The 15,497-nt window shown below is 42.2% G+C and overlaps 2 protein-coding genes across 2 annotated transcripts; one reads left to right on the forward strand and one right to left on the reverse strand.

Annotated features, from left to right (window-relative positions):
* The first annotated feature begins 656 nt into the window (after nucleotides 1–656).
* Nucleotides 657–6,105, forward strand: ubxn1 (UBX domain protein 1). The gene is made up of 10 exons (XM_037077408.1): nucleotides 657–741; nucleotides 1,326–1,390; nucleotides 1,502–1,555; nucleotides 1,653–1,783; nucleotides 3,088–3,178; nucleotides 3,393–3,584; nucleotides 4,099–4,150; nucleotides 4,263–4,385; nucleotides 4,586–4,769; nucleotides 5,240–6,105. Exons 2-10 carry the CDS (start codon nucleotides 1,332–1,334, stop codon nucleotides 5,278–5,280), a joined length of 927 nt encoding a protein of 308 aa, XP_036933303.1. The 5' UTR covers nucleotides 657–741; nucleotides 1,326–1,331; the 3' UTR covers nucleotides 5,281–6,105.
* Nucleotides 6,106–7,379: 1,274 nt separating this feature from the next.
* si:ch211-114c17.1 (pre-mRNA-processing factor 39) lies at nucleotides 7,380–15,263 on the reverse strand. The gene is made up of 15 exons (XM_037077407.1): nucleotides 15,154–15,263; nucleotides 13,459–13,727; nucleotides 13,227–13,352; nucleotides 13,004–13,122; nucleotides 12,716–12,883; nucleotides 12,404–12,584; nucleotides 12,175–12,279; nucleotides 10,879–10,996; nucleotides 10,617–10,771; nucleotides 10,387–10,513; nucleotides 9,947–10,218; nucleotides 9,478–9,662; nucleotides 9,290–9,364; nucleotides 8,627–8,798; nucleotides 7,380–7,904 (listed from the first exon to the last, which is right to left on the reverse strand). Exons 1-15 carry the CDS (start codon nucleotides 15,239–15,241, stop codon nucleotides 7,833–7,835), a joined length of 2,232 nt encoding a protein of 743 aa, XP_036933302.1. The 5' UTR covers nucleotides 15,242–15,263; the 3' UTR covers nucleotides 7,380–7,832.
* Nucleotides 15,264–15,497: the final 234 nt, after the last annotated feature.

The following is a 15,497-nucleotide window of genomic DNA, read 5'->3' on the forward strand; positions in this document are numbered from 1 at the left end:
GCTCCTCTATATTTCATCTGTTAATTGTGTTCATTACATAACTAATGTATGGCACATTGTAATGGTCTTACTACTAAACAGTGCATTAAGTCATTAAGACTGGTTCTGACTCAACTAGCTAAAAAACTGACAGTGTATTGATATTGCTGTTGCTGTGTTTTAGGTCAGGGTGTAAGGTGAACCATGTACAGCTTCAGGGTTTTATGGGAACTAATTCAAATGTTACTTGAAGAAATAACAGCCTATGAGGTCCTGAATGTGGAAGGCTGTTCTATTCACTATGTAATGTACAGAGTATATTATATCATAACAGGCTATTTATTTCTGAAATAATGTTACACCACAGATGTCAGCCGCCCTTTATGGAAGCTCATTTCCAAGACTTGAAGAGAAAAAAAAAAAGATGACACATTTAACTTTGTGTCTCATAATATTCATAACAAGTCATAATTATGAGATAGAGTCAATGTTAAAAGTGAACTGAAAGGGTAAAAATGTTGAAAATAAAAATAAGATATTTATGAGATTTATTTCAGATGTGTGATTTCCCATGGGAGTATTTTTACCATAAAGTCTAGGTTTCATTGTATCATCTTCTTTAACTGCAGGAAATGTTGCTGGAGGAAGCTTTTTTCTAAATATTCCCCGAAAGCATGAAAAAAAAAAAAAAATCGCTTTCCTCGTTCGGTTCTGTTTGACCTGTGCCGGCCCCCGTACTGCTGAAGCGGTGTTGACTGATGTGTGAGTAGCTAGCTAACGTTGCCTTCGTGAATATATTAAATGATATTACTTCTGTTAGAAATGAAATGACACCTCTGTGTGCCTTCACATGTGACGTACAAACAAACATTAATATCTTCAGTGACAGAGAGCGCAAGAGAGTTTCTGATCGTTTTTAATCGTGCTAGCCAGCGAAGCTCCACAGCTAGTTCCGAAGCTAATTTGAACGTTAGCCACATTTATGCTAAATTTAGCACTCAGCACAACGATAGCTTTGATATTATATAGATACTGCAAGAGAGCGTGGGTAAACACGTATTCTGTCAGGCTGCTGGACAGGGAAAGTTGAATAGTTGTTCACGTAGAGTTATTTTCAACAGTGCTAATGTGTGTTTAGCTCCTTCACACATGACTGAGCTAAAGAATGAGCACTTGTGTAGACTTTGTATAGCAGTTTAACTCAGGTTCGCCAACGTTGGGTCCATTATCCTGACTTAACTTGAATGAACCTGCGAGCAACTGTTGTGTAACGATATGTCGAAATTAAAGTTAAGGAAATGTAACTTGATCTAATGTAATTCTGGTAATTGCACAATCTGTTTCAGGTCAAAATGGCAGAGCAAACAACACTAGAGAGCCTGCTGGAGATGGGCTTTGAAAGAAACAGAGCGTGAGTGAAATCCATAAAACTCCCACATGGAGTTCCCAGATTTGAGACTGCTTTCACAGACGTGAAAGTAAAACAATAAGACTCAGTGTGTCCTGTATCACATGTTTTCAGGGAAAAGGCGGTGGCCAAGACAGGAAACCAGGGAATAGAACAAGCAATGGACTGGTAAGACTGAAATCAATATGTGATCGTTGACCTGCCTGGATGGACATGGCCCCCTCTGTGTTCTTGTAATCAACCAAGTGTGATGTGGTTTCCACAGGTTGATGGAACATGAGGACGACCCAGACATCGATGAGCCCTATGTGCCGCCTGTAGGAAACGTCCTGGGAGGAGGAAATGCAGACAGCCAGTCCACCACAGAACAGCCGACACTAGCAGACACCGCTGAAGGTCGGGTGTGTTGTGCTTTTTAAGGAGGCAGGAAGGGTTGTGATGGCTTGGCAGAAGCACGCTATTAAAGGACAAGTCCATCCAAAAATGAAAAAGACAGTCGATATGTACTCATATGGAAAGTCGGGTGAAGTCTTTTAGTCCAAAAAATATTGCTGGAGCTTCACAGCAAAACAGTGTTGCAGCACTGTGGTAGATGGGGACTTCAAGCTTGACTGCACATCGAAGCTTATAAATGTCTTTTCAATTCATTCAATTTGGCATGTCAGGGCTTCGGCAGACCTGGATTACACCAGACGAGCTGAATGGAGCCCTTTTTGCCATCTACTTAAGTTGTTTAGGAAAATACTGCAATTCTGTTTTTTGTGGATGTCCAGAAATGTTTTGTGGACTACAGAGCTTCAGCTGACCTTCCATCAGTATGGAGATAAGTAGAAAATGACTGAATGGTCATTTTTGGATGATCTTATCCATGAATGTCACCACGGGATGTGTATACTGTATTTCATAAGAAAGTATACATTTGCTTCTTGTCAGAATCTAATATATACCGTAAGGGTCATCACTATGTTCTTCCCAAGTGTAATGAGATATTAGCTGTGGTTACACCGACAATATTTCTGAATTGGATAAAAATTGATTCCAGCTGTTTACATGGATTCCAAATAAATTGATCTGTTACAAAAAGCGTTAAATCAGAATATACCTTGTTTGATAAGCGCACAGTGTGAAGCGTATAATCTGCTGAAACAAAACAGACTGATGATCGTAACAATAAACCGGTTGGGTCGGAATCACTGTTGCCGTCTTGACATTTAGCCTTACTTTCCAGAACTTTCGAACTTTACCAGCAGTTTTTGATTTGGGCAGTACGTAGTTTCTTGATTTTTATTAGATATATAATGTTCATGATTAGTCAAAAACAGACATTACCGTCTTGTAAATTCATCCAAAAAACGTTTCTAAATGGATTTTTCAACATCTGGATATATACTGATATGAAATTGCATAACAGTTATAGAGGCGATTCGCCACATGGTCCACTCTTGCTCATTAGCATGTATGTTCTATCTATAAACGATATTTAAAATCCCAAATAAGCTCAAATTAATTAAGTTGAAGTCACTGCTGATTACACTGAACGTGATATGAAACCAGCAAGTTTCTCTTTCACTCTGTGTGTTGTTGTTTGGTCAGAATACAACGTCTGCTTTGATTTGTGCTTGACTGTGAAACATTTCTCTTGATCTCTTACTGTGTTTCTTTCTGTTTCTCTTCCTCGTGTATGTTTATTTTGGCCTCAGGAATAGCAAATGCAGAAAACACCTGCATCGATAGTGAGACAGGTGCAAGGAGGCCACTGACAGAGGAGGAGAAACTTGAGCAAGTTAGAAGGTAAAAGCACACACACAGATCCCTCCAGCGTTGGATGTGACCATTAGTTTGCTGCTTGTAGACAAACATAATTTAAAAATACCACTACCTAAACTATGTATGTTCATCAATTTCTCATCCTGTTAGAAAGATTAAACACCTCCAGTGTTTAAGTAAATCAAGAAATGTCCTCCGTGTCTGTAAGCTGATGCCTGTGTCGGCGTCTGTTTTTCAGGCTAGAGGAGCTGATGCGGGTGAAGCAGGCGGAGAGAAGAGAGCGAGAGCGGGAGGAAGAGCTCGAGAGGGAGAAGCAGCGGAGGAAACAGGGCCAAGAGCTGCAGCAGATACGCCAAAAGCTGCAGGATGACGATATGAAAAAACTCGCTGAGCTGCGCAGGAGAGAGAAGATGGAGGACAAACTGGCAAGGTAAGATGCTCACAATCGCACCTTTAGTCAGATAATGATGCAGCAGATGGTCAGGCTGCTCGATTATGGGGGAAACTCATGAACAAGTGATTTCGGTCAACATAGAGCTCATGATTATTTAACGAGATTACTGATTTACTTTTGAATCATAACAAACTTTTATAAGAGCGTATCTTTGTAACAGTGGATTCACTTGATCTTTAAACGTAACAAGTAAACACATCAGTATACTAAAAATAAATCTTTTATCATATCATATAGAAGATGATAAATACTAATATTCAATAGATGATGTTTTTATTTGGTGTATAAGAAGTGAGAAAGTGTTGCTGAAATCCAACTCTCTGTTCCGTATTGGCCGCTCCAAGCAGCGGTACCGTAACAACATGTATAGACGTGCATCAAGAACCGAGCAGCAAAGATTTCTGTGGCACAGTGCAAGATAACAAACTCATCATAAGACCAGACATGAACAACAAATTCAAATTAGACTGTTTGTCTTTGTTCCCGTCAGGCAGAGGGTGAAAGAAAAGATTGCACGCGACCGAGAGGAGAGAGCACAAAAGGTAATCTTCCTTTTTTCAGTTTGCTTCTTTTTTTTTTTATTATTTAATTTATTACCACCACTTCTGTTCGAAAAAAATCACAACTTGTGATAACGTTTTTTTCCCTGTTTAGTTCGGAGGCGGTGGAACACCGAGCACAGCCGCAGCATCCCAACCTGCCCAGCCCAGCCCCTCGTCGCCCACCAGTCACGGCCCTCCACCCACTAAGAAGGAGTATGATGAGTCCAGGATACAGGTACAGGCCAAGAAAAATACACATTGGAGATATTTTACACTCTTTGTTTTCAGTCACAAGCTTCAGTATCAAATCACAAGGAACGTCTCATCACCAGTTAGTTATTTTAATGAGACGCTAATTTTGCATCAGATCAGTTAAAACATGACCGTCTCCTTCATTGTTTCTTCTCTCCTCCTCCTTCACTTGCTCCTCTTAAGGTCCGTCTGCTGGACGGCTCGACCATCGCCACAGTCTTTAAGGCCCAGGAGCCGCTGGCAGCAGTGCGCGTCTACGTGCAGATGAACAGCAACGTGCCCGAGGGTCAGGACTTCACGCTGCTGTCGCTGTACCCCCGCCACGTATACACCGAACTGGACATGGAGAAGCCCCTCAAGGAACTGGGTGAGTGCTGGAGTGGGAACTACATTAGAATATGGAGCACATCACTGTAGTCAGGGGTTTGGAGACAAAAAGTTAAGCACTTTTCAGATACCTCAACCAAAGGTTTCCAGACTTGCCTTCACATCAAGATAATTAAGAAATTTATAGAATTAGTTAACAGCTACGGCACTCAAAGTATCATGTGACTTACTACATGAGTGATTGTGTTGATGAAACACCGGATAGAAAGTTTATAGTTAAATTCAGGCATATTCCTAATCTTGAAAACAAAACACTTAGTTTAAACATCCTTCAACTTTTCCAAGACTTTGTACAAACCCTGTGAAATGTACATGATTTAAAGGATAAATTCACCCAAAAATGAAAATTCAGTCATTATTTACTAGTGTTTTACCGTCCATATTGACTTGGAACTGTCCACTCAGCGGCTCTGTCTGATCACCTTTCATGACCCTCCCTCTCTTTTGCAGGTTTGGTGCCTTCAGCTGTGCTGGTTGTTACCAAAAAGTGAGATCAGGAGGATCCGCTCTGTGAGCCTACCTCACCACCTCCACTGCATCAACACGTGAAAGATATCGATCCAGGAACAGAGCCGCCAACGATCAGTATCTCTCAATAAGCCAGCTAACTGAACTGAAGCAGAAAAGACGCAGCTCGAGGCTTCGTTCAGATTGTGTTTTAACTAATTTTAAGACGTTTTTTGGAGAGCTATAGTGTAATACTGTTTGGGTTAACTCACTGAATGACGCCTTTCCTCCATTCTGGGCTGATTGATTTGTTATGGCTTGGTTTGTGTGCAGTGAGATGGACTTTTACAAAGTGAAGATAGCTGGCTTCTGATGGATACTGCTTCATGGTTTTCAGCAACTCATTTATAAAAGACGATAAAGTACAAAAATCGTTGAATTTTAAGATGATCGTTACAAAGCAAAGTACAACACTAGACCCACTCGATCGGTTCTTCAAGGGCCTTAGATTTAACCCCCACAATCTTCCTGATTTTGTGACATGATACTTTGCCAGTTTTTTTTTATAAGTTAAAATATATTGACAGTTATGTCTGCATAATCACCAAGAATCTACTTAAAATAAAGCTGACTCAGAGAATTATAATGGTCGACTGAATTTTCTACATATCACACATGAACATTCCTGCCTGAAGTACCGGGAACGTTCAGTTAGTTACTTTTAGAACTAAAATGTCCCTTCAGCTCGGTCAAAGGACCCCTGAAGATTGGGCATATTAGTCCGCTGACATGGAAAAAAAAGTGATGCTGTTTTTAAATGTAAGTTTTGGCGCTTTTTGCTTTTTTTTATTAAACAACAGGGCCTGGACTTCATCTTTGTTTCATCTGTCTTACCCTTTTTTTTCTGCAACTCCATGTTGACGTGTCAAAGCTCCAGGAACAAAAACTGGTTTGGGGACCCAGATTTATTTGCTTTTAAAATACTGTGTGTACTCAACAAATCAGAATTGTCCAGCGATGAAGCCCAAACCCTCAAAGCTCCTGTACGTTTTGAGAGGTAAATCATGTCCCCAGAACTTAATTAATTAAGTATAAATACATAGTTCAACAGTGATTTCTTTTTAAAAGGTTTTTGTCAAAAAATCCCATGAAATCAGGAAAGCCAACAATGAACTAATTCTGTTTGTGTGACCAAAGCTTGATAAATCTTATTCCTTTGTGCCATAGAGCTCGATTGTTGTCCAAAACTACATGTGACACCCATTTTTACAAGTTTATGTCTTCAGTAAGAGCAAATGTGTTGCCACAGTAGGGAAGCCGAACATTTTTGACATGCTGACACGTTGCTGTCGTCTTTTCACGTGGCGTGTCGACAACAGGATTCTGACACGTCACAGCAGGAAAAACTTGTGCCCGCCTCAGTTGATGTGAGCAAAGCCGAAACTATTTTTATTTTACTGTACCATCAGTTATTTTCTCAATTAACTGATTAGTTGTTTGGTGCATAAAATAAAGAAAATTATGATCAGTGTCTCCCAAGATGACATCCACAGATTAAAGATGATCAGTTTGTCATTGAGGAGGAAAGAAACTAGGAGATATTCACATTACAGAACCCTGAATAAGACAATTTGGACTTTTTTTCCTTGAAGGAAAATACTGAAAATGATTTAGTTACGATCAAAATTAACCAGAGTCAAAGTATCTATCAGTGAGAATGGCCTGTTGGTTTTTTCACGCGGTGGCTTTCAGAGGCTCTAATCCTCAGATTATTAGACTAAAAACAGGATCAATTGAGCTCATTATCTTTATACTAGAAGTCCATTAATATTCACTATAACTTGGCCTGAAACATGTCCATTGTGACTGTTGCTTTTGGATGGTAACACCCTGAATGGTTTAAAAAGACTTGATCTAAAAGAGACCCGGTAGAGGCCGGGTCCTTCCTTTGTTTGGATCGTTAGCGTGATAATCTGTCCAGACTATTTCCTGAACTTTTTTAGAACCCAGCTGTGGATATGAGAGGGACACATACTGGAGCTTTTCCACGCGTACAGACCACAGTACTGTGTGTTTTAATGAGTTGATCTTTTTCACTCTCATGATGGAAGTACGAGCAAAAAAGACACGCGACACAAAGCGGCTCTGTCGTGACACACTATAAAACACCTTTATATACATTAGAAAAAACAACAATTAGCCTACTCTGGAATGGTACAAAATGTCAATCGTACATCAGCTTGCAGAGTTTCGATAAAACTGGATGACTTTAAAACAGGAGCAAACAAATACAAAAATATTTCTGATTAAAATGGAGACACTGATGTGCTGAGAATGGGTGTTTCCTTCCCTCATGATTCCACCCGTTCCTCAGAATCAACACTGAATGACACGACATGCTCAAAAACCCGCGCCGACCTCTTGTGACTGCAGGACAGTGAGGGGACTCCGAGGAGGACGGAGAGAGGAGAGGATGCTGGGATGTTGTTTTAGTGCGACTGGCTGGTTCAGTTCATCGTTTGGTTGAAAAGTCGCTATGGGGGGGTGTCAAACTGCTTCCTCTGGTTATTTTGTGTCACAGTCACTGTCGCCCACTTTAGCTGGGAGGATAGTAGCCCTGGTTGTAGTTCCAGGTGTTCTGGTAGCCGTAGCTGCCGTACTGCGGTTGCTGGAAAGGAACCACAACAAACAAGGTTGAATAATAAACTTCACGGAGCATCTCGAACTGTTCTTTGTCAAAATGTACCCAACCAAACCAACTATAGAGTCAGTTTACTGTTAGTGAAACCATTTTACATACATATGGACCTTGTTTTAGTTTTTTAGTTAACATAATATATATTTTGTAATCATAATCATAACAGAGGACCAGATTAAAGGAGTGCTATGTAGTTTTCAGGAGGACATTTTAATCAGAAGAGAAAGATCTTCATTGACTGAACAAACTAAATAAACAAACTCTTCGTTTTCATGACTGAATAAACACACTGCTCGTTTGTTCATTTATGGAAAAAATATTTAAGAGTTTGTATCACTACCTTATTCACATTGTAATTAAAAAAATACTGAGTTTGGATTTCTTCTCCAAAACTACACAGTGCCCCATTGAAGGAAAAGGAAAGAGGTTAAGATAAAAATATAACAAGACAAAAGACATAACACAAAATGTGGATATAAATAAATACAAATAAAAGAATAAAAACAGTGAAAAAAGACTTCATCACATTAGATCAAATGAATAAAAGAAGAAGAGGAATAAAAGAGGAAAACAGTATTTATGACTTTATGGACTTCTTCTGCCCCTCACACTTAACTTCCTCATCATTCTTTCGCCATGTCGGGTCATTTTACGTCAAATGCCGCCGTCTGTGTCAAAATCTCGAATCCTACCTGGTACCAGTTGCTGTATCCTCCGTAGCCAGCCTGCGCGCTCATGTCTGTGCCCATCACAGGTGGAGGTGGTGTGGTGATGGGGACGTGTGGCATGGTGGGTGGAGCTGTTGCAGACACAGCAACAGCAGAGCCGTCGTCGCTTTTGCTCAGCTTCTCCGGGTCCTCGTCCCTAAAAGTCACATTTTTATAAATTAAATCTGTAAAAATAAAACTGATAAATCTGCAAGAATAAAACATCTTCTATGTGGAGTTCAGCTCTATTTTGTCGTGAAACGATTCTCCCAGTCGCACGAGATGAAGATGTCACCTGTTGTAGATAATCTGTGTACTGTATTTTAAATCTTATACTTCTACACTTTGTTCATCAAAACAGAAGCAGGCGTGATGTTCCCATTCATTATTCATGTTACGACACCAAGATGGTCATACTTCATTTTTATACGTTAACTCGTGAACTGGTTATTTAAGAATTAATTTGATATAGGAGCTGCAATTGTGTCAGTTTTCAAAATGTTGCTGACAGAGAACAACATTTAAAAGCTTTCATTTAATCTAACAGTGCTGAAAAGACATGTGGAAGCAGTCATACTACTTATGACACTTGTTTTTTTTTTTTAGCTCGATCAAGAACATTAAGTGGGTTCTTCCTCCCCCTCTCACCCGTTCTCTGCTCCTCTCTTTGTTCCACCGAGCTCCTGCAGCAGCTTCTGGTGCTCGTCGTACACAGACAGCACCCTGCCGAGGACGGACACACAGCGAGGGAGAGGAAAAAAAAAAAGTCGATGAAGGGTTTACATGAAACATTGGATGTAAGATATCTGCCAGTAAGACTGTTGTTGGCCTCTGACCTCTGGATAGAGTTGCTGTAGTCCTCGGCGAACTGCAGGCCTCTCTGTGAGAAGAGGATCTTGGTGTCTGGGGTGAGGGGAGCTGCCAGGGCTCGCGTCACACACTCCTGCACCGCCTCAGCCGAGGCCCAGGGGTCCCCCGACACCTCCAGCTCCAACAGGTTCATATGCAGTTTATCGTTATCCTGATGGAGCACACATAGCCAAACTACATTTATTATGGGATCTCAGTACAGAGTCTTGGCTATTAATTTGCCAGTGCCACACGAAGTATATGGGAGCCATTGTGTTCAACATTTGACTATCGACCATCTTGTGGAGCAAAGTCTGCCCTAGGTGGATTTTGCAGCTGAGCTACGCTGACATTCTTGAACTTTTAAAATGTTTTTCGTGCGAAAAGATGAGAGGGATTTGATCAAAAGCCTGTGATTCTCTCATAGGCGGAAATATTTGCAGTCACTTTTCTCACCGGACTGATCTCCAGCGCCTCCTGCAGCACCGTGCGGGCTCTGCTCGGGTTCCTGCCCAGTTTCAGCAACAGGCGAGCCAGTTTGATGGAGTAGAAGGCGTGTAGCGTGGGCTTCTCTTTGGATTCAGCCACCGCCTCCCGCAGCAACGCCTCTGATTGGTCTAGCTGGCCCGCTCGTCTCTCTAAAGCCGCCCTGCGAAGACGGACCACTGCCAGCCCTGGCAGGGTTTTCTCCAGAGCCTCCAGGACTCGCCGGGCCTCAGTTAGGTCACCTGATGGAGAGGATGAAGGAGTTTGGTGGGTGCAAAACATGGAGAGACGCCTTTAATCGCCTCATTAAAAAGGACTCTGATGTGAAGTTTTGAGGCTTTGTGATGTTTTTGCATCGATGATGCAAATGTGTGTGTGTGTGTGTGTGTGTACAGCGCGTTGTGTCGTACCGTGCCTCTCCTCGAAGGTGGCCCAGTGCATGTGGATGTTGGGTTTGTACGTCAGGTGGACCTCACAGGCTCGTTTGAAAACCGCCCGCGCCTCGTCCACACTCTGCAGCTCCAGGTACTGAGTGTACTGATCGACACATACACACGGGACATTAATACACACTGAAAATATGCTCTTGTGTTTTCTTTCTCTAAATATGAGTCACACACAAACACCGCGTTCTCCTCACCCTGGTCCAGAACTCCTCGTACAGAGCGCAGGCGATCAGGCAGCGCTCGAAGAGGATTCGAACCCTGTAGTCGTCACGGGCGACAGCAGCATCCTCTGGTGCTTCCTGAGGCTGTGCTGTGACCTCCGACCCCTCTGTGGCTGCCTGGTTTGGATCTAATCAGAGAGAGTGGCGTCAGAGCCTGTGGACACTTTAGACTTTAACACGGATGTCTGAATCACGGTGCTAACATTGACAGCGGGCAGTATCTTCACACAGTCACCTTGGTCGGAGTCTTCGGTGTCGCTGCTCAGCTGAGCGATCTCCCAGTCCAGGTAGGAGTGCCAGGCCCGCAGCTGGAGACGGTCGAGTGGCTTAACGTGGAAGTACGGACGTTTAATCTACAGATCACAGAAAAAAAGATTCAGTCTCTGAGGTAGCAAGTGATGAAAGAGCAATAATTATAAACAGAGACAGAATATTTACAAGAAAATAGAAACTAACTCAGAATCAATTCCTGTAAAACCCCAGATGATAACATTAAAGGATACTTCACATAACTTAACATGAAAGAACATTAAGAAGGGTTGGCAGATGTAACTCCAAAAAATAAATATCATCTGTTTAATCATAATCCAGATTATCGCCAGATTTGAAACTGTTTATGAATTTCTCCATTTGCACAATCTAGACACAATATTGCATTAAAGCTTGTTCTGTTTTGGCACAATAATCATGAATACTGTTGTGGTGGAAATTTCTGTCAATCAAAGAGTAAAGTCAGATCTGTCTTTTCTGTAAATTTAATCCAACCATCTGCAGATGGACTCACCACACAGTCAAATTCATGAGCTGAGTGAATGAGCCCCGAGTAAAGGAGTGTTCACAATTTTATACACAGATATCAACAAGGTCAGGGGAAGAGACAAGCACTCTCGGTGCCAGCAGTGATTAAGCTACACACACACGTACATACGACTATCCCAATCAGACAGGCTTCTCATCGACACAAGACGTAAAGTTAAAACTTCATGACGCATGAACTGGGACTCTGTGCAAAGCATAAAATTATCAGACATAAAACATAAGACAAGAAGACGACTTTCTATCTGAGTTTTGGCTGGTTCGTGACTCTGTTACAATCATATAGGGCAGAGGTTAGGTGTTCATACATTTGCATAAGATATCAGTCACATGAAGCAAGTTAGATAAATGTTTTTAAGAAATCATATTCAACAAAATAGTTCAAAATTCATCAACCCATAATGAAAAGGAATTTTTCCATCACACTGTCTTCAGCCTTGTGCACAAAATGCATATTTTCAGGCACTTTCTTTTATTTGTTGTCTAACGCAACTTTTATCATTTGATTTTGGTGTCTATTACCAAATGAACGAAAGGCTTTTGTAGAACAAATGGATTGTACTTAAACTACTAATATCCAGTGCCAGGAAAATAAAGTTGTTGTTGTGCCTTTCAAGGTTTCAAGTTTCCAAAGAAAAACAATTGAATGAGAGACTGAGGGAAAGTTGTGAGAGAGAGAAAAAACAAACAGAGTTGAGTAGGAGGAGAAACTCACAGCGTCTTCAAAGTGCCATCTCTTGCGGACTTCTCCCTCGTTGTCCTGGTAAACTTTGTCCCTGCGAAGAAGCACCTGTTCCCTGATCTTCTGCATCAGTTCCTCCTGGACACAAAATCATGAGAAGAATCTCTTGAATTTACATCTCACGTGCATCTAAATTTAAAAACTTAAATGAATATATGACATCCTGTCAGGGCTGAATGTGGGGCAGTCTGGTGTTACTCACTGTGTCTGTGCCCTCGGGTGTGGCGGGCTCTTCCTCCCCCGGCGGCCTCTCCTCCTCCTCCTCCTGGGCTTGTTCGGCACGCTCCGCCTTTTGACTCTGACGGCACGACGCCCTCAGCTCCTCGTACTCCTCCAGGGAGAGAATCTCTTTGGGCTCTTGGCTGTTGAGCTGCTCCTTGAATCTGACGGAGAGGGCACAGGAAGAAAACGGAGCGGGACGCAAAAATACATGAATGAGAGAAGAAAAGAGCGAGAAACTGAGAAATGCATAAGTTGAGCCTTTCTTCAATAAGAATGATTGGCTTGATCTTACTTGTCATAGTGTGTGTTATAAAGCTGGGTGGGCACTTTGAGGACTCTGTCCAGTACGGCCGTTGCGTTCTTCATGTTCCCCTGCTCTTTCTCCCACTCGATATAAAGATCCCAAAGCCGGTCCGAGTGGAAGTCCAGACCTGCAGCCTGAACCGCATCCTCGAACACTCTGCGGATTGGAAAACAACTCTCATTTTTCATTGAATTCTCTCTTCTTTTATCTGTTCTGCCCTGCAAGAGGTGAACCTGCAGAGTATTTAAATACGTATGTGTGGGAGCGTTAATCTACCTGCGAATCCGCACAGGCGACTCAGGCAGGTTCATGTCCAGTGTTCCCAGCAGCAGATTGATGTAGTGGATCCACAGATCTACACTCAGAGGAATCACCTGCAGACCCTGGATGCACACCTGACACAACACACCACAAACGTGATCATAAGCTCATGAAAACCTGTGGAAAAACACTTCCTTAATGCAAATCCAATTCATCGCTACTTTCCCTCCCGTTTTACCTCCTCTGCTTTGTCGTTGTACCCGGCGCGGCGCTCCAGATCGGCATATTTCTTCCAGTAGCCGTAGCACAGCGGGTAGCGGACGAGGAAGGCCTCGAGCGCTCTGCGGGACGCTGTGACATGACTCTGAGGAGAGGAGAGAAATATTATATACCCTGCAGCCTCCAGACCTGCATGTGTTATGGCCTCATGGGGGCGACAAAAGTCAAAAGTCACCACACACACCACACACCTCTTGCTCGCAGTACTGCAGCAGGTCAGTCCAGCTGGTGAAATCTTGAGGACTGTCATGGGCGGCCTTCCACAGACGCTCAAAGTCGGCAGGCAGCTCTCCCTCCTCGTCTTCTGCCGCTGTGGGCATGGAGAAGTTCTCAGGGTGGGGATCTACAGGGGCTTCGGGGGCCTCATGGACCTCATGGGCCTCAGCAGCACTGCCGTTTTCTTCTGACATCGTCACCATCTCAGTCGGAGGCGACGCAGGAACCTCAGAGGCCTCCATCGCTACAGAGGGGGAACGGCAGAGGTAAATTTGTCAGTCTCATAACTGAAGTGAACTACACAGGTACCGCTCTGTTGTCACATTAACTTTAGATATTTCCCATGAAGCTACAAGGACCATTACAAAAGCACCAAAATGTCACAGTCAACGTTTTTTCACAAATCTTCATCTTTAGGATCAAAATGTAGAGCGTCCTGAAGAAAGCGAATGTTGTTGTGTGCTCTCACTGGGTGATGGTGCATCTTCACTTTAAACCTTTACGTTTCCTTAACGTTCCACTTTAGTTAATGACATCATTAGCACCACAACTATCTGTCAATCAAAAGAAAATGAGTTGCCAATTATTTTGGTAATTGATCAATGACTTCTGGCTAAAATGTCACATATTCTTTCTTTTCTTTTTCGTTTATGATACTAAATGAAGAGTATTTGGGGTTTTGGACTGTCAGTTGGGCAAAAGAAGCAACTTAAAGATGTCACTTTAGACATCTGATTGAACCTTTAATCATGAAACTGGTGGGCAGATTAATCAATACTGAAAACAATCATTTGTTGCAGCCCATGTGGTAGCAAAAGAAAGACAGATACTTGAGTGCTGCTGTTTTCTTTTTCGCTCTCTTAGTTTGTAAACTACAGAGGCACTGAACATACTCAACATCTAGCGAATGTATTAATGTAATGTCATGCCATTCATTAATTTTACATTTTCTCTGCTTCCTGTACAGTTTATGTGGACAAGGGCCATGATGTCCCAACAACAACTGTGTGTGAAAACCCCAAATGTTTGCATGTGCAGAATCAGATTCAGAGGTAAAAACAATCCAGCAGTAAATCAATCACAGGCTGTAGGCAGTGCTTTGATTTTAGGCTTTCAGTCAAATCCATACAGGTTGTGAGCTGAATGATGCACAGATTACTTTGAGCAGTCACACCAGTGATGCAGCTGAAGATGCCAGTACACCAACTATCACCAGCAGCCTGTGACCCACACCTGACTGAACCATCCAACAAAACAAGAACAAAGTCTGTATTTTCTGGCTTTTATTCTTGAAACGCCACCTGTTTACACCTGCAGAGGTGAGTTTCATTCATGCAAAGCTCAGCACACAGAGTACAAACGGGGCTGAATTCAGTGCATCTGAATTGTTATTAACATTATTCGACTAAATGGTGAAGAAAGGTGATAAGTGGCCGCCAGGCACGTATAAAACAGGATAGTAAGTGGATTAAAGTTAGTGAGCAGAACACTGTGCTGTTTCGTGGTGTGTTGAAAATCTCGTTAGCTTAGCCTAGCTTGTCATGCCTGTCCTGAAAACAAGCGCATTCGGCGGCTTTATTTAAAATCCCTGCAGATGAATGAAAAGTTGAACGATACCTGTGAAAAGGCGACACTGAGTATTGTAAATTCATTGACGTAAATGAAACTACCTGAAGACTCTTCAAGCTCCCCGTTGCCGCTCATCTCCTCACAGCCTTCCGCCGCCATGATGGAATCCGTCGCGTTTACGTCATCCATCCGCGACAACACCGCTTCCACGCTCAGCTGACATGAAAACAAAACACATTTCTTATTTTGTAATAATAAGCCGATGGTTTAGCACGGAGACTGTAGCAATCAATTCAAGGAAGTATTTTAAAATTTAAGTATACTTTCATTTTGTCAAGTGTTCATTTTCTAATGATTCTGAAGGTTTGTATGTTATATTAACATTAAGAAATGTATTATAGAAGGTCGTTCCCGCCAGTTAGAGAAGGAATAATAAGATGAAAAG

Source organism: Acanthopagrus latus, chromosome 18 (genome assembly GCF_904848185.1).
Source record: "Acanthopagrus latus isolate v.2019 chromosome 18, fAcaLat1.1, whole genome shotgun sequence".
In the NCBI taxonomy this organism is placed as follows: domain Eukaryota; kingdom Metazoa; phylum Chordata; class Actinopteri; order Spariformes; family Sparidae; genus Acanthopagrus; species Acanthopagrus latus.

What these genes read in the sequence shown, in the direction of transcription:
- ubxn1 (XM_037077408.1), top strand. Translation starts at nt 1,332, where the DNA reads ATGGCAGAGCAAACAACACTAGAGAGCCTGCTGGAGATGGGCTTTGAA. An exon ending in ATGGAGGACAAACTGGCAAG is followed by an intron (nt 3,585 to 4,098) that starts GTAAGATGCTCA and finishes TGTTCCCGTCAG; the next exon opens with GCAGAGGGTGAAAGAAAAGA. An exon ending in ATGATGAGTCCAGGATACAG is followed by an intron (nt 4,386 to 4,585) that starts GTACAGGCCAAG and finishes GCTCCTCTTAAG; the next exon opens with GTCCGTCTGCTGGACGGCTC.
- si:ch211-114c17.1 (XM_037077407.1), bottom strand. Translation starts at nt 15,241, where the DNA reads ATGGATGACGTAAACGCGACGGATTCCATCATGGCGGCGGAAGGCTGT. An exon ending in TATAACACACACTATGACAA is followed by an intron (nt 12,585 to 12,715) that starts GTAAGATCAAGC and finishes CCTCTCCGTCAG; the next exon opens with ATTCAAGGAGCAGCTCAACA. An exon ending in AGGCGCTGGAGATCAGTCCG is followed by an intron (nt 9,663 to 9,946) that starts GTGAGAAAAGTG and finishes GTGCTCCATCAG; the next exon opens with GATAACGATAAACTGCATAT.